Here is an 18,355-nt window from a genome sequence, read left to right on the forward strand (position 1 = left end):
ATGACGTCATAATGGAGGCCTTGGGCCGAGACAGTTAAAAATTGGGCACACTCTCTTCCAGGGCAAGACAAATATGTGTGTAGAGTATGGCGATTCTATGTGCAACGGTGTAGACGTGGTACTGCGCACAAACAGACAGACAGACAACCAACATACTTGCCGGAATCTTTTCCGGCAAGTAAGAAACAAAGAGACAAACTCAAATGCAATACCCTCTCCTCTGGCGGAGGATAAAAAAGCACAATCAAAAAAAAAAATGGATGTCACAAGAAACGCATACAATCAGAGCAGCCTCGATAGACTAAACGAGAACTCCAAACTTACAATGAAGGCCTTCGACAAATCCTCCAGAATCGTTCTCACGACAGCATTCATTCTGAGGTAGAGTAGATTTTCTTCACACAGATTTTCCCCTCTCCGGGAAAAAGGGGAGGACGGGCCCCCTTTTTCGGAACGGAGAGGGGAGGGGACGGGACGGGACAGGATGGGACGGGGAGGGGAGGGGACAGGACGGAGAGGGGGACGGGACGGGACGGGCCGGAGAAGGGAGGGGACGGGACGGAGAGGAGAGGCGAGGCGAGGCAAGGGGCGGAGAGGGGAGGCAAGGGGCGGAGAGGGGAGGCAAGGGGCGGAGAGGGGAGGGGATGGGCCGGAGATGGGAGGGGACGGGATGGAGAGGGGAGGGGACGAGCCGGAGGGGAGAGGGGACGGGACGGGACGGGATGGAGAGGGGAGGGCGAGGGGTGGAGAGGGGAGGGCGAGGGGCGGAGAGGGGAGGCAAGGGGCGGAGAGGGGAGGCAAGGGGCGGAGAGGGGCGGAGATGGGAGGAGGCAAGGGGCGGAGAGGGGAGGGGATTGGCCGGAGATGGGAGGGGACGGGATGGAGAGGGGAGGGGACGAACCGGAGAGGAGAGGGGGACGGACGGAGAGGAGAGGGGGGCGGACGGAAAGGAGAGGGGACGGACGGAGAGGGGAGGGGACGGACGGAGAGGGGACGGGACGGAGAGGGGACGGGACGGAGAGGGGACGGCACGGAGAGGGGACGGCACGGAGAGGGGATGTGACGGAGAGGGGACGGCACAGAGAGGGGTTGGGACGGAGAGGGGACGGGACGGGACGGAGAGGGGACGGGATGGAGAGGGGACGGGACGGGACGGGACGGGACGGAGAGGGGACGGGACGGAGAGGGGACGGGACGGGACAGAGAGTGGATGGGACGGGACGGGACGGAGAGTGGACGGGACGGAGTGGACGGGACGGAGTGCACGGGACGGGACGTGGACGGGACGGGACGGAGAGTGGACGGGACGGGACGGAGAGTGGACGGGACGGGGAGTGGACGGAGAGTGGACGGGACGGGACGGAGAGGGGACGGGACGGAGAGTGGACGGGACGGGACGGAGAGTGGGCGGGACGGGACTGAGAGTGGACGGGACTGGATGGAGAGTGGACGGGACGGGACGGAGAGTGAACGGGACGGGACGGAGAGTGGACGGGACGGGACGGAGAGTGGAGTGGATGGGACGGGACGGGACGGAGAGTGGAGTGGAGTGGACGGAGAGTGGAGTGGACGGGACGGAGAGTGGAGTGGACGGGACGGGACGGAGAGTGGAGTGGACGGGACGGGACGGAGAGTGGAGTGGACGGGACGGGACGGAGAGTGGAGTGGACGGGACGGGACGGAGAGTGGAGTGGACGGGACAGAGAGTGGAGTGGACGGGACGGAGAGTGGAGTGGACGGGACGGGACAGAGAGTGGAGTGGACGGGACGGAGAGTGGAGTGGACGGGACGGGACGGAGAGTGGATGGGACGGAGAGTGGACGGGACGGAGAGTGGACGGGACGGGACGGAGAGTGGACGGAACGGGACGGAGAGTGGACGGAGAGGGGACGGGACGGAGAGTGGACGGGACGGGACGGAGAGTGGACGGGACGGGACGGAGAGGGGACGGGACGGAGAGTGGACGGGACGGGACGGAGTGGACGGGACGGGACGGAGTGGACGGGACGGGACGGAGAGTGGACGGGACGGAGAGTGGACGGGACGGGACGGAGAGTGGACGGGACGGAGAGTGGACGGGACGGAGAGTGGACGGGACGGAGAGTGGACGGGACGGGACGGAGAGTGGACGGGACGGGACGGGACGGAGAGTGGACGGGACGGGACGGAGAGTGGACGGGACGGGACGGAGAGTGGACGGGACGGAGAGGGGACGGGACGGGACGGAGAGTGGACGGGACGGGACGGAGAGTGGACGGGACGGGACGGAGAGTGGACGGGACGGGACGGAGAGTGGACGGGACGGGACGGAGAGTGGACGGGACGGGACGGAGAGTGGACGGGACGGGACGGAGAGTGGACGGGACGGGACGGAGAGTGGACGGGACGGGACGGAGAGTGGACGGGACGGGACGGAGAGTGGACGGGACCGGACGGAGAGTGGACGGGACCGGACGGAGAGTGGACGGGACCGGACGGAGAGTGGACGGGACCGGACGGAGAGTGGACGGGACCGGACGGATGGGGGGACGGGACGGACGGGGAGAGGGGACGAACTAGACCATGGAGGAGACAGGTAGGGACACACGGAGCTGAACACACCTGAAGGTTTCACGCGATATCACTCGCTCGGATACACGGAGGTTGAGTAAACAGGTACAAACACTCACGGTACATATGCCATGGTACAGCGAATATTCAGGACGAACTTGTCCGAAGGCAATCAGGAACCCAGACGTACGTACATCCGTAACAAGGATTGGGCACAGACCCCCGCCCAACACGTTCCGCACAGAGCAAAATGCAGAGTCAGACTATTCCAGGTAAAAGTAGCGTGACAGACGTGACGAGAGACGGGCACCGACAAAACACTTACTGGCTGCAAGCTCAGGAGACTCCGAGTGCTTTTCCTGACAAACGATGGCGCGACGCGGGAACAAACGCCATAGAAAGCCGCGGAGAGCAAAATCCTGCCTCCAACTATCGCCATTTCCGCCGTGGCGCCGCACACAACCACAAGACTTCGGAACCGCCTGCGTGAAGATTCAGTCCGTTTGCCTAAACTATCCAATCAGAAGCCATTCACTCTGGCGATGGGCGTGAACCTTTTACATTAACCAATCGTATTAGGAGGCGGAGGCGTAAATAGGCGCGCCCGTTTCCACCGACCAGTTGTTGGTTGCGCCCGATTTTATGGGTGTGGTCATTGACTGGAGATCGAGGCTGCGACTGCGAGTCCGTGTTCATCTATCTATAATTCCAGTAATCTCTGTGTGTGTGTGTGTCTGTCTGTGTGTTTGTTTGTCTGTGACCGCTGTTTCTCGACAACCACGGGTCCGATATACTTGAAACTTGCCAGGTATATTGCTGGGGACCCGAGGATGTGCCTTTTCAAGGTTTCATATTAATCGGACAATTACTTACCGAGCGATGTCCAAAAAACGATTCAACCAATCAGAGAGCAGCGAACTAGCGCGTGTGCCGAACGTGGCGGACACACTCTGCCTCGGATGGCACATTTGAGAGCGTATTCATTTATTTCACGTTTGCAAACTATGTTGGCGCTATGTTGGCGTTAAACGATGTTTTAAAACTAATAAAAACGAATTTGCGATTCATTCGCTTTCCTGCGCGTTTGTGTACGCGATGGCGATTTCTTTACCAAACTCCGGAAGCCGTTCGCTTTGGACCGAACCATTTCATGTAAATAGAGGGGGGGGTTCTGTGGTCGTTGCGAATGGACCAAACCATTCATGTAAATAGAGGGGGGGGATTGTCACTGTACTCGCAAGCCGTTCGCCGTTCGCTTTGGCGTTGCGAATGGACCAAACCATTTCATGTAAATAGAGGGGGGGGATATAATTTTAGATAGATATATAGTACGGGCATATATATAGTACGGGCATGCCCTAGTTTTGTACAAATCATAGATCACGTGTATTTATTTATTTACCTTTTATATACAGGCTAAAGCACTACGGTGTCCTCGCAGATCGAGTACCATAAAAGGGTTCAAGGTGCGGGGATTATCTATACAAGGTCTTTTGACTGTGCTGTTTTGACTGTGCTGTGCTTTTGTTTGTGTTTTGACTGTTTGTTTGACTGTGCTGTACCTGTCACTTCCTCAAGTTTGTTTTATTTATCTCGATCCTTTTTTTAGTATCTTATATTATTCACTCAGAGGACTTTGAAATACCTTCCCTTGGGGACTGGATTATGGTATCGGTGAATATTTTTCTTGTTCTGGTTTTGTCCTCTATTTTAAATGTCCTTGTCCCCCACATTGGCCGATACACACACACACATGTACACACGGCCAGCACATCTGCAAAATTTGGTGGCGATTGCAGCGATGGAGCCTTTTTTTTTTTTTAGCTCACCTGGAACATGCACTACGTGGCGAAAAGTATGTGGACACCTGAACATCACACCTGTATGTGCTCGTCGAACATCTCATTCTAAAATCATGCGCATTAATATGGAGCTGGTCCCCCCTTTGATGCTGCAACAGCCTCCACTCTTCTGGGAAGGCTTTCCACTAGATGTTGGAACATTGCTGCGGATATTTGCTTCCATTCAGCCACAAGACCATTAGAGGTCGGGCACTGATGTTGGGCGAGTAGGCCTGGCTCGCAATCGGCATTCCAATTCATGCCAAAGGTGTTCGATGGGGTTGAGGTCAGGGCTCTGTGCAGGACAGTCATGTTCTTCCACACGGATCTCGACAAACCATTTCTGTATGGATAGTTAGATTCACTGTTTTTTTTTTCATTTAAAATCATGGTAGATTAGCAAACCTATACATTTTTGGAAACGTTATTACATGGAAAATCTGAAAATCAATGTTTACATTTGCCAATTCCGACCAATTCGATTCGACCAATTCGACCAATCGACCAATTCCATTCGACCATTTGACCAATCGCTTCGATGGACCATTCGATCGATTCGATTCGATCGACCATTCGACCAATTCGATTTGCCAATCAATTTGACCGACCTTTGCTTGTGTGGAACGGACTGTGAAAACGATGTGGACTATATTGTCGGATACGACACACAGGACAGTGATGACGAACTCTAAATGGCATATTCTGTAATCGTGTATGTTTGATGCCATTGACTGCCTGTGTATATTTTGTCATTGATTGCCTGTAGATGTGAAGTTATACCGACTGCATGTGTATATATGATTTTGCTGACTGCCTGTGTATTGTTGCGGATATGGGATTTGCATCCATCCATATCCGCTTGTAAATATTCCCCTATTTCCTCAATACTTCCCAACTATCCCCAATCCCCCATTCCCTAGTCCCATTTTCTGTAAACAACACTCTGTAGACCCGACCTCCCCCTATTTCCCCCATTAAATGTCTGCCCAGGTTCACCGCATCTCATGTAAGACAACTATAGGACATCTTGCTAGTTATTCTTAGTCTATGTCAGTTAAGGACTCGTTTCCATTAATTCTGACCCTTCGTTGCACCAGAATGTGATTGTATGGCACCGTTAGGAAGTTTAGGACCTCCCAATACCTCCCCGCAGCTCTTCCTCACAGTTCAACAACAACAACAACGAGCGCAGGAAGTGCGCGTCCTCACTCCGGCTTGGTTGGTAGGGGGTGTTGGGAGGGCACCAGGCCTTCCCAACGAGCCGCTATCAAACGTGCTCGACGGGGTTACCAAATAGGGGCTCCCTGTCAGCTCCTCGTCAAGGGCGTAGCCCGGTAACCCCCGCACCCAATGGAAGCGGCGGACCGGCCCCAGTGGGGCGGAACCAACCAGCCGAGGGCGTGTCACTCCCCGCTGAGCATGCGCAGTGAGGGGGAGGTGACGTCAGATGCGCGCTGAGCTTGAAGCAAGAAAGACGTCCCCTCCGAGCGCTGTGAGGCCTCCCCGCATCTTCTGGACCGTGCTTTATCCTGTCCCCGAGCCAAGGTGCACCTTGTGCTATCGACCTACCTGTCCCTTCCTGCCATCAATCCCTGTGTAAGTCTGCCTTGTTCCGTTTGTCTGTGGTCTGTCTGGGGTAAGATAAGACAGTAATTAAGTGCCCATCTCTTCTGTGTCTTTACCTCACTGCCTTGTAATCTACCCCTTTTCTCCACCACTGTAATTATACCCTCCTCCGGAGGTCTTGAGAACTGTACCCCTTGCGTCGTTTCCTCTTTCCCAGTCGTCGTGTCCTTTCTATCATTGATTTGGCATAGCGCGATTTGGCCAACGTCTGGGTGAATCGGGTGAGTTGGGGAAGAATCGGGGGAACTGTTCGGTCGCGGTAATACCAACCGCTCGGTAAATAACATCTTTAACCGCGTCCGTAACAGTATGTTTGGTGATATGAATTATTGTGACACATTTTGATGTTATTAACTGACTGTACAAAATGATAACATGTATTTGATTATGCAACTTATCGCGAATACAAAGACAGTATTTTGCAATTCAAAACCTTTGATTCGTGTCTTACCATTCCCCATAGCACTAATTTGATACTTTCATTGGATTCCTTGTCCCTGAAAATATAGGTTTAGTATATTTTTAAAAGTTTTTAGGGTAATTAGAGGCAGAAATAGAACAAAATATGTATTTTACAGTGGCCATTTTGAAAATCCAAAATGGCCGCCATACAGGTATCTCTCCAAATGTAAACATTGATTTTTAGTTTCCTTATGCTATAACCTTTCCAAAAATGTATAGGTTTGCTAATCTACCATGATTTTGAACGAAATATAATTTATTGACATAGTGAACCTGACTAGGACATTGCTTTGTGCATGGTGGCATTGTCATGCAGAAACAGGAAAGGGCCTTCCCCAAACTGTTGCCACAAAGTTGGAAGCACACAATTGTCTAGAATGTCATTGTATGTTGTAGCGTTAAGATTTCCCTTCACTGGAACTAAGGCCCCTGGCATAATAAAAAAAAAATAACTGGAACTAAGGCACCTGGCATGAACCATGAAAAACAGCCCCAGACCATTATTACTCCTCCACCAAACTTTACAGTTGGCACTATGCATTCGGGCAGGTAGCGTTCTCCTGGCATCCACCAAACCTAGATTTGTCCGTCAGACTGCCAGATGATGAAGCGTGATTGATGACTCCAGACACTGCATTTCCACTGCCCCAGAGTTCAATGGTGGAGAGCTTTACACCTCTCTAGCTGACGCTTGACATTGCGCATGGTGATCTTAGGCTTGTGTGAGGCTGCTCAGTCATGGAAACACATTTCATGAACAGTTGTGCTGTTGCTTCCAGAGGCAGTTTGGAACTTGGTAGTGATTGTTACAACCGAGGACAGACAAATTTTACGCGCTGTGTGCTTCAGCACTCGGCGGACCCGTTCTGTGAGGTATTGTGGCCCACCACTTCGTGGCTGAGCTGTTGTTGCTCCTAGACGTTTCCACTTCACAATATCAGCACTTACAGTTGACCAGGGCAGCTCCATCAGGGCAGAAATTTGACGAACTGACTTGTTGGAAAGGTGGCATCCTATGACGGTGCCACGTTGAAAGTCACTGAGCTCTTCAGTATGACCCATTCTACTGCCAATGTTTGTCTATGGAGATTGCATGGCTGTGTGCTTGATTATATATACCTGTCAGCATTGGGTATGGCTGAAACAGCCAAATCAACTTATAAGAAGGGGTGTCCACATACTTTTGGGCATGTAGTGCAGTTCAGGTGAAGTCTTGGCATCACGGTGTCAGTATATGTAAACGCTCAAATCTTCTTCTCCAATACTCCACACACGATTTTGAGGAAACTTGACCACAACCTTCATCACCCGAGATGTACGCAAGTTTATTCACAGCATTAAAAAATATTGCGGTTTAAGTGGGTCCAGGATTGACCCCCACCTGTCCCACCCCTCCCCCCATTGCCCTCCAAAATAAGTATTTGCTTTCTTCCCTGAAACTACCCACAATTTCGATGAAACTTGACCGCAACCATCATCGCCTGCAAAGCTAAAACTAAGTGTCTTATTTTCACCAAACTTTGGAGAACTTCTGAGGACGAAGGCCCAGTTGCATAAAGCATTGATAGTCAGGTTCACTATGTAATTTCGTTGGAATTTTTGGGGGATTTGGAAAACTATATATTTTTGGAAACTATATTGTATAGTCAGTCAGAAAACCAATGTTGCTATTTGCACAGACTCCTGTATGGCGGCCATCTTGGATTTTCAAAATTGCTGCCATATAACTAATTTTTCTCAATATCTCAGCGTCTAAATAACATAGAGCTTTGATTCTAATGGCTAAACATACATTTTCAAGGGCCCCGAATCCAATGGTAACAAGTTCGATAAGCTAGACATGACCATAGAGCTCCTATGTGGCGGCCATCTTGGATTTTTCAAACTGGCCGCCGTAAAACTGATGTAACTCACCTTCTAAAGAGCACAGAGCTTTGATTCATCATTGAGTAAAGTCATCATCATCCTCATCATCGCTTTCGTTCATCACATCTTGAGAGTCCTCATCATTTTGGCACTGGATGTCACACTGACAAAGGTCTGTACAAGCCAAGTTGTTTGTTCTGCAGGAACATCTAGATGAAGAACAGTCTGTTTTGCACTGACATCTAACCATTTGAATGATGGCCTTGGGGGCTGGAGGCTCCTCAGTTGTGGTTGGTTTCACTTGTCCATCCGTGTCTTTGTAAAAGCAGTTTTGCAGGGGATTCAGCTGAGGATCCTGTTGAGCAATGCTTGCCTGACCCCACACTCTGGCTTGGATATGGACTCTAAGGATGTGCTGCTTGAGAGCTCCAAGAGTAGGAGGAAGCCTGTCACTTTCTGCCATGTGTTTGCAAAAGAGATACCATCGTAGTTCGGGGATGCTGTCGATGTGGATGCCATTTGGAGAGTAAGCAGCGCATACAAAGTTAGCTAGTGTGGACAACATGTCCTCCGTCACTTCAGTTGCATCTGAAAGCATTCGCACGGTGTCTATGACATCTTCACTTGCTTTGAGGTAGACATGCAGCCAGGTTGCTTTGCCTATTCGAGAGAACCTCCCAGTGTTGTCTGCCCCTGTGAAAGCATGAAAGGCTGGCAACGCCTTTGCTCTTTCGACCACTAGAGCTGTCCACAGTGGCTCTATTTGAAGTATTCCAGAGGCCATGGAAATAGATGTATTCCTCAGCAGTCGGTCATAGTTTGCTATGACTAGTACCAGGACATCTGTGTCGGGAGAGAAGAACACCAACTGCGCATCATGTGGGTTTCGCTGGGATGCCAGCACGGCCTGGTGGATCAACAGGATGTCAGCTTCTTCATGGTTGTTGTCCTCGAAGAGCAGGTCACTGTTGCTCCTAGTACGCCCTGAAGCAGACGTGATGATCAACTTGGATGAGTGACTGTTGTATTCTAGAGTTTTCGCTGCCAGATAGTCAGTCAGATCAGCCTTTGTTTTGTCATGGGAAAGGAATCTGCTCATTGGGATGTGTTTGATGTTGGTGTCATCTCTGACTTTATACTGTACTGCATCCTTTCCTTGCCTTCTTTTAGCCCTGGTAGCACTCTTCAGAGAATCGTTTTTGTACGTGTCAAAGACCAGTATGATCTCATTACAATCTTTTGTTAGAGACATGAGTCTGTCATTGAAGCATTCACCCAGATCGTTGACTTTCACTACAGTGGCTGGTTTCTTTGTCAGCTTATGCACAAGTACCATCCCATCCACCAGTGCAATCTTCCGACTTGTAGGTTTACTAGATGTGGATGCCATAGTTCTTGTGTCCATTGGATCTTCTTGTAGAACACTTGCAGCTGGTGTCTGCTGCTTATCTTCGGGTGTGAATTTCTGCTCTTGCTAACTTGTCGAGGAGATGAATTAACTTCGACTTGTCAGTGCATGGAAGAATTGTCCCATCTGGAGCGAACAGTGCTCTTGGTGTCACTGAACATACAAGTCATTACAGTCAACACAGTCAGGTTCAGCATGTCCAGATTTTAGATTTCGTTGGATTGTTTTTGGGATTTAGAAAAATCAAAGCTCCGTCTTATTTAGAAGATGAGATCCTGAGAAACATCAATTTTACGGCGGCCAGTTTGAAAAATCCAAGATGGCCGCCACATAGGAGCTCTATGGTCATGTCTAGCTTATCGAACTTGTTACCATTGGATTCGGGGCCCTTGAAAATGTATGTTTAGCCGTTAGAATCAAAGCTTTATGTTGTTTAGAAGCTGAGATATTGAGAAACATCAATTTTACGGCGGCCAGTTTGAAAAATCCAAGATTGCCGCCACATAGGAGCTCTATGGTCATGTCTAGCTTATCGAACTTGTTACCATTGGATTCGGGGCCCTTGAAAATGTATGTTTAGCCGTTAGAATCAAAGCTCTATGTTATTTAGAAGCTGAGATATTGAGAAAAATTAGTTCTACGGCAGCAATTTTGAAAATCCAAGATGGCCGCCATACATGAGTCTGTGCAAATAGAAACATTGGTTTTCTGACTGACTATACAATATAGTTTCCAAAAATATATAGTTTTCCAAATCCCCCAAAAAATCCAACGAAACTTTAAATCTGGACATACTGAACCTGACTATGAGGTACAAATTGAGGATTTACTTAAATATTTCCTCAAGTTTCCCCTCAAGGACATTCTTTATTTGAGGATCGTTGCATATTCGAATATTCCTCAAGTTTTTCCTTAAAACCTTCCTTAAACAAGGGAGCACCTCTGAACCACTCTGTCGGTGCACTCGCTGCCCTCTCCATACCTCCACCACTCTTCACCAATCTCACCCCTGACCGTAAACCCTTTGAGGTTTGGTTGAAAAAGTAGTGCACCAGACAGCTGTTTTCTTGTCAGAAATGTTACAGATTCGTCACATCCGTTGGACGGGACGGAGAGGGGACGGGACGGAGAGGGGACGGGACGGAGAGGAGAGGAGAGGGGACGGGACGGAGAGGGGACGGGACGGAGAGGGGAGGGGACGGGACGGAGAGGGGAGGGGACGGGACGGAGAGGGGACGGGACGGAGAGGGGACGGGACGGAGAGGGGACGGGACGGAGAGGGGACGGGACGGAGAGGGGGACGGGACGGAGAGGGGACGGGACGGAGAGGGGAGACCCATGTGGAGTTTGCCAGAATGAAGGAAACCATGTTTGATTGGTGGTGTGATTCGAAGGGGATTGGGAAAGACTTCAAACTGTTGCGACAATTGATCTTGGTGGAGGAATTCAAACAGTGTCCACGTGGACATTAAGGTACATCTGGATGAAAAAGTACCAGAGTTGTATGAGGCAGCAACCGTGGCAGATGACTATGCCTTGACACACAGGATGGGGTTCCACGAACCTAACTTCCCGCCTAGAGTTGGCCAGGGGAGTTATGGTAAATCGGGTTCGGAGAACAAATATTCATGGAGGTGGCCTAGAGATGACTGAGGACAAATCTGATACCGCGACTTTTAGGGATCAGAAGACTACAGTTCCAAGACAGACTTATCTTCCGGGGGGCCCGAGGCAGACCACGAGTTTTTCCTCTGGGCCTATTTGCGCTTTTTGCAAGAAACCTGGACATTTGATGTCCCAATGTTATGCCCTGAAAAGGAAAAATCAGGAGCGGAGTCAGATTAGTACAACTCCGAATGCATTGGCAAATGCGAGAAATCGTCCTTGGAGGACAGTGCCTTGTGAAGGTTCCCATGCCAAAGTTACGGCATCACAGAACGACCTAGTTCAAGAGGGTTACAAACCTTTTATTTCAAAGGGGTTTGTGTCACTGGATGGAGACTTGACTAACCAGAGACCTGTTAGGGTATTGAGGGACACAGGAGCACATCAATCTTTGATGCTTGAAGGCATTTTGCCATTGTCAGAGAAGACGGCAACTGGTGTTGGTGTTTTTACAGGGGGTTGGTGGCTATGCTAAAGCTCCACTTCATGTCATCCATTTAAAGTCTGATTTGGCGTCAGGACCGGTCACCGTAGGTTTACAAGCCGCTCTTCCTGTAAAGGGAATCTCTTTTGTTATCGGGAATGACTTGGCCGGTGGTCGAGTTTCTGGTAATCCGATGTTTGTTGAAAAGCCTAGTTTGGAAAAAAAACATCGCACAGTTAGAGCAGGAGATTCCGGGTATCTTTCCATCCTGTGCTGCGACTCGTGCTATTGGTAGGAAGTGCTCTGAAGAGAAGGAGAAGGTACTGACGTCATGCTTTGCACAGGCACGTCTTGTAAAGTACCCTGAAACTAAGTATCAGCACACACAAGTCATGCATGGAGGCAATGTTGGCAAGCTCTTTGTAGGTGGACTGAACTTTGACACAAGTGAAGATGTTCTGGACTCTATCTTTGGCAAATATGGACCACTCTGGGAAGTGTTGCTGATAAAAGACAGGGAGACGCAAAAGTCGAGAGGGTTTGGCTTTGTCACGTTTGAAAACACAAAGGACGCAAAAGATGCAGAAAAGGATTTGAATGGCGAGGATTTGGATGGTCGGACCATAACAGTAGAGAAGGCAGGCCATGGGCGTCGAAGGGGCTACAGAGGAGGAAAACGCGGAGGTAGTTTCAGGGGTGGCTATGTCTCCCGGGGTGGGAGTAGTAGTTTTGGTGGTGGCCGCAGTCGAGATTACTATGGAGGCTCCCAGAGTTAAGGCAGCTCCCGAAGGGATGATTATCAGGGTAGTGGCCGAGAAGGAGACCGCTATTCACGTGACTACAGCGACAAGCGCTCCAACTGTGATTATTATGACAGTTAGGAAGAGTTTGAAGCACGGAATGCTGCGGAGTAGCTGAGTCAAGATTTCTACCTGGATTAACCTGTTAACTCAACATTCTTAAATGCGTCCACACAGTGAATACTTCCAGGCCTCACCAACTACCATGAAACATGGCTCCCAGCTCAGCCTCCTTCAAAAAAGTGCTATAGATTTGCTTTGCTTTGGATTTCACTGATGACAACCCCTTAACCTTCATTCAAAAAATGAAAAATAAAAACCAGAGGTTGATGAGATGGAGTTTGGCTTTGCAGGAGTTCAACTTGAAAATTGAGCATGTAAAGGGCAGGGACAATGTCGTTGCTGATGCTTTGTCCAGAGTGAACTAACTTTGGAAATTTCTGTAGGTTGTTTGGAAGTTTTGTTGCTTTATTTTGGGAAATATTGATTATCGTTGCTCACGGGAATTGATGATTTGGGTGTGAGTTTTACTTTTGTTTGTTAAAAGAGTTTTTGCCTGCAAAGAAAGTTTTCACTATGTTCAAACTTTCTTTCTTGAGGGGGGGAAGTGTTACGGATTCGTCACTTCCGTTGTTGTGGTTTTCATCGACTGTAAACATTTTTGATTCCATGTACTATTATTGTTTTCAAAAGGTTTATTGTGTATGAACTGTTTTCAAAAGGTGAAAAAGTTAGTGTTAAAAGAAACCGGAAACCGGATCAGGAACCGGACGACGAAGAAGAAGAGGCAAAAGAAGGCAGAGCAAGTTGAGTTGGACAAGAAGCATAGTTACTTTGTGGTCTGGAGCGAACATTGGCGAGCAAGAGTCACGAGTGAACTTTGGGTTTCCCAGGAAAGGGATTCCTGCGACAGAGTTATCGCTGTGACAGATTCACCTGCGTGTCAGGTTTTGCGATTGATTCCGAAGGGAAGTCGTGTCGTTACGTCTCGAGTATGGGCCGTCGGCCATTTTGACTCACGCGCTTTGTGCATCGAGCAAGGTTTCTTTGCTTCGCTTCAGCCGTTCTCACCGCATTCAGACGTTTATCGTGTGTGTGTGTGTGTGTGTGTGTGTGTGTGTGTGTGTGTGTGTGTGTGTGTGTGTGTGTGTGTGTGTGTGTGTGTGTGTGTAACGCGGATTTTGAAGGTAAGTCTGAGATTCGCTGACTGAGCCATGAAACGTCCATACCCGAGGGTGTGATTTCCCAATCGCCTTGAGGGCGCCTGGGTGCAGCTTTGGCTGTGTGGCTGTGACCGTCATCCGAACAGGATTCTGGTCTCGATTAGACATCGTTCTGACGATCGCTGGAGCGGATCGACTTTGGCTTGAAGCCAGGATCGACTTCGGCTTGAAACCGGAATCAACTTTGGTTTGAAGCAGGGAAAGACATTGGGAATGTTCTTGGTTCACTCACTTGGAGCACAGCGAGTTATATGTTACAAAACTGATGGTACAATCATGGGATATATATTGATTGTACTTTTGATTACTATTATTGTTGTACTGTTATTCTTGTGTGATCTTAATACAATATTTGTTTGTTGGTAACAATTGTGGTGGCTTCACCAGTGATCTTTGACATACAGAATAACACATTTTTCTGCCGTGACTCCTCTCGGGGCTTGGAGGTACACCCTGACCAGGGGGTTGGGGAGGAGCACGTAACAGAAACAAGAGGGCTGCTCGAAGAGGCGAGATCATTACTTATGAAATAGTGTATAGAACTGTCTTATCACTTGTTAGATTGTCTACAATCAAATTGAAATATCAATCTTTCCACCAAGTCTGTGAAACATTCCTAATTATTAGTTCACCTGGAACATAGTCAGGTGAACTTATGGGATGGCACGTTGTCCGTCCGTCCGTAAACACTTGCAACTTCTCCGAAACTTCTATTGGAATCGTGGCCAAACAATTTTCTTTGGTGTGGTTGAACCCAAGTTTGTTCATGGCATCCTCCCCCTCCACCTATAAGTAGGTCATTGCAAGGTTCATACGTCACAAAAGTACTTAAATTTTAATCTAGTTTTGACCGGCATTTTGGATTACAGGAAAACCTTTAACGCTCTTATTCTCTCAAACAGCTTACCCGATCAATGCAAAACTTTAAATTTGTAATTGACGTCCCATGGGAAGCATTATTTGCTACCAAAGACGTCATCAGTCACTTGGTATGGCAGCCATATTGGATGAAAGAAAAAGCTTTAAAATTAATGTTCTCTAAAACCACTAAACCAATCATTGTGGAACTTAAAACATATGATTGATTACCTGTGAGAACGTTTGATTAAAATAAACACAATATGGCCACCAGTGACGTCATCATACCGAAAATGGGCAATATCTCAAAAACTGCGGCCGACAGCAGGCACGGGATTGCACTACCGTGAGCATCATGTCAATACTACCTGACCTAAAATGTGTATTCCAAATCCAGTTCGTATTTTCACCCTGATCCAGCAACTAGTGGGGCCACCTTCCCTTTGGGGTTTAACCCCCCAACAAGTCGGGGGCCATTTCTTCCGTCAAATCTTCTGGGCCAAATCTTCGTTCTACCATCATTAACCCCACAACCCCCTTCCCCACCACTCCAAGCCCTCCTCCTTCCAAAGTTCCAATTTTTCCTTCTGTATACATCCTGTTCACCTCTTTCTCTCGTCTCCCCTCACCTCCTCTCCCTTTTACCCTCATATATTCACCCCTCCCATCTCCCTCCATATACCACCTCCCCGTTCCCTCCTCCCTCACCTCCCACTGCTTCCTGCCTCCTTAACCTCCCTCTCCTCACTCCCTTCTTTTCTCCCCGCCCCCCCTTACCTTTCCCCTCCCTTCCCCCTCTTCCCCTCCCTTCCCCCTCTTCCCCTCCCTTCCCCCTTTTCCCCTCCCTTCCCCCTTTTCCCCTCCCTTCCCCCTTTTCCCCTCCCTTCCCCCTCCCTTCCCCCTCTTCCCCTCCCTTCCCCCTCTTCCCCTCCCTTCCCCCTCTTCCCCTCCCTTCCCCCTCTTCCCCTCCCTTCCCCCTCTTCCCCTCCCTTCCCCCTCTTCCCCTACCTTCCCCCTTGTTCATTCATTACCTTGATTATCGTTTGCCACCATCTCCCCTCTGTCAATTCAACTCACCTGTCACTTTGTGCTTTCGTGAGCCTTGATCTTGAAAAAAAAAAAAATAAAAAAAAATAAATACATTTCAAGAGTGAAAACGAACTACAATCAAGTTCAGGTGAGTCTGATAAAGATGTTTTCTAGAACACCTGCTGTGGATAACTTGATTGCTTGATCGCACATTACATTGGCATTCCCACGGAATCCGGTTGAAATCCTGCAGGAATACTTCCTCTCCAATTGGGAAAACATCGAGTTTGCAATTTCCAAATCACCATTTAATTATTTACACACCAGGTCCATAAATTAGCAATTGTCGATGGAATATATATTTTTTTATTTATTCAAACTCATCTCGACCTTCCATGTAAAACCGTGCTTTGAACACCAAATTATCCTGAGTTGGTCTTGTGTTCCAAATCTCCTTGCAGGTAACCTTTTACCTGGACCCGGCTCAAACTCAGTAAAAAAATATATATTTTAAAACCTTCACTTCGTGGAGCAGAACGTCATTATGTAAACGATTTGTTTATTTAATCCAGGTGTAAATTAAATAACCAAAACACACACAGGTATGTTTGTAAAGTACGTGTGAAATCAATGAAGACGAAGTAATGAAATCATGGAAAATGTGATCCTGTAATTTTACTCAGAGATCAATGTAATCCATGAGGATGTGTCCATATTAAGGACCAATGTAATCCATGGGGATGTGTCCATATTAAGGACCAATGTAATCCATGAGGATGTGTCCATATTAAGGACCAATGTAATCCATGGGGATGTGTCCATATTAAGGACCAATGTAATCCATGAGGATGTGTCCATATTAAGGACCAATGTAATCCATGGGGATGTGTCCATATTAAGGACCAATGTAATCCATGAGGATGTGTCCATATTAAGGACCAATGTAATCCATGGGGATGTGTCCATATTAAGGACCAATGTAATCCATGAGGATGTGTCCATATTAAGGACCAATGTAATCCATGGGGATGTGTCAATATTAAGGACCAATGTAATCCATGGGGATGTGTCCATATTAAGGACCAATGTAATCCATGAGGATGTGTCAATATTAAGGACCAATGTAATCCATGAGGATGTGTCCATATTAAGGACCAATGTAATCCATGAGGATGTGTCCATATTAAGGACAAATGCAATCCATGGTGATGTGTCCATTTTAAGGACCAATGTAATCCATGGGGATGTGTCCATATTAAGGACCAATGTAATCCATGAGGATGTGTCAATATTAAGGACCAATGTAATCCATGGGGATGTGTCCATATTAAGGACCAATGTAATCCATGAGGATGTGTCAATATTAAGGACCAATGTAATCCATGAGGATGTGTCCATATTAAGGACCAATGTAATCCATGGGGATGTGTCCATATTAAGGACCAATGTAATCCATGAGGATGTGTCCATATTAAGGACCAATGTAATCCATGAGGATGTGTCCATATTAAGGACCAATGTAATCCATGGTGATGTGTCCATATTAAGGACCAATGTAATCCATGGTGATGTGTCCATATTAAGGACCAATGTAATCCATGAGGATGTGTCCATATTAAGGACCAATGTAATCCATGAGGATGTGTCCATATTAAGGACCAATGTAATCCATGGGGATGTGTCCATATTAAGGACCAATGTAATCCATGAGGATGTGTCCATATTGAGGACCAATGTAATCCATGGGGATGTGTCCATATTAAGGACCAATGTAATCCATGAGGATGTGTACATATTAAGGACCAATGTAATCCATGAGGATGTGTCCATATTAAGGACCAATGTAATCCATGGGGATGTGTCCATATTAAGGACCAATGTAATCCATGGGGATGTGTCCATATTAAGGACCAATGTAATCCATGAGGATGTGTCCATATTAAGGACCAATGTAATCCATGGGGATGTGTCCATATTAAGGACCAATGTAATCCATGGGGATGTTTCCATATTAAGGACCAATGTAATCCATGGGGATGTGTCCATATTAAGGACCAATGTAATCCATGAGGATGTGTCCATATTAAGGACCAATGTAATCCATGGGGATGTGTCCATATTAAGAACCAATGTAATCCATGGGGATGTCCATATTAAGAACCAATGTAATCCATGAGGATGTGTACATATTAAGGACCAATGTAATCCATGAGGATGTGTCCATATTAAGAACCAATCTAATCCATGGGGATGTGTCCATATTAAGAACCAATCTAATGCATGGGGATGTGTCCATATTAAGGACCAATCTAATCCATGGGGATGTGTCCATATTAAGGACCAATGTAATCCATGGGGATGTCCGCATTAAGGACCAATGTAATCCATGGGGATGTGTCCATATCAAGAACCAATGTAATCCATGGGGATGTCCATATTAAGGACCAATGTAATCCATGGGGATGTGTCCATATTAAGGATCAATGTAATCCATGGGGATGTCCATATTAAGAACCAATGTAATCCATGGGGTTGTCCATATTAAGAACCAATGTAATGCATGGGGATGTCCATATTAAGGACCAATGTAATCCATGGGGATG

The 18,355-nt window shown here is 48.0% G+C and overlaps 2 protein-coding genes across 2 annotated transcripts in view; one reads left to right on the top strand and one right to left on the bottom strand.

The window, feature by feature from the left end:
- The window catches only part of MCU (mitochondrial calcium uniporter), a 128,652-nt gene extending 125,558 nt beyond the window's left edge, over positions 1–3,094 (bottom strand). Inside the window, exon 1 of the mRNA XM_068125478.2 lies at positions 2,876–3,094. Within this exon, the coding sequence (XP_067981579.2) occupies positions 2,876–2,989 (114 nt within the window). The 5' untranslated portion in view covers positions 2,990–3,094. The remainder of the gene's footprint in view (positions 1–2,875) is intronic.
- Positions 3,095–3,918: 824 nt separating this feature from the next.
- The window catches only part of MICU1 (mitochondrial calcium uptake 1), a 147,052-nt gene continuing 132,615 nt past the window's right edge, over positions 3,919–18,355 (top strand). The window contains exon 1 of the mRNA XM_068125482.2: positions 3,919–4,016. The gene's annotated coding sequence lies outside the window, so the exon portion shown is untranslated. The remainder of the gene's footprint in view (positions 4,017–18,355) is intronic.

Source organism: Myxine glutinosa, chromosome 8 (assembly GCF_964187855.1).
Source record: "Myxine glutinosa chromosome 8, kmMyxGlut1.1, whole genome shotgun sequence".
Classification (NCBI taxonomy): Eukaryota; Metazoa; Chordata; class Myxini; order Myxiniformes; family Myxinidae; genus Myxine; species Myxine glutinosa.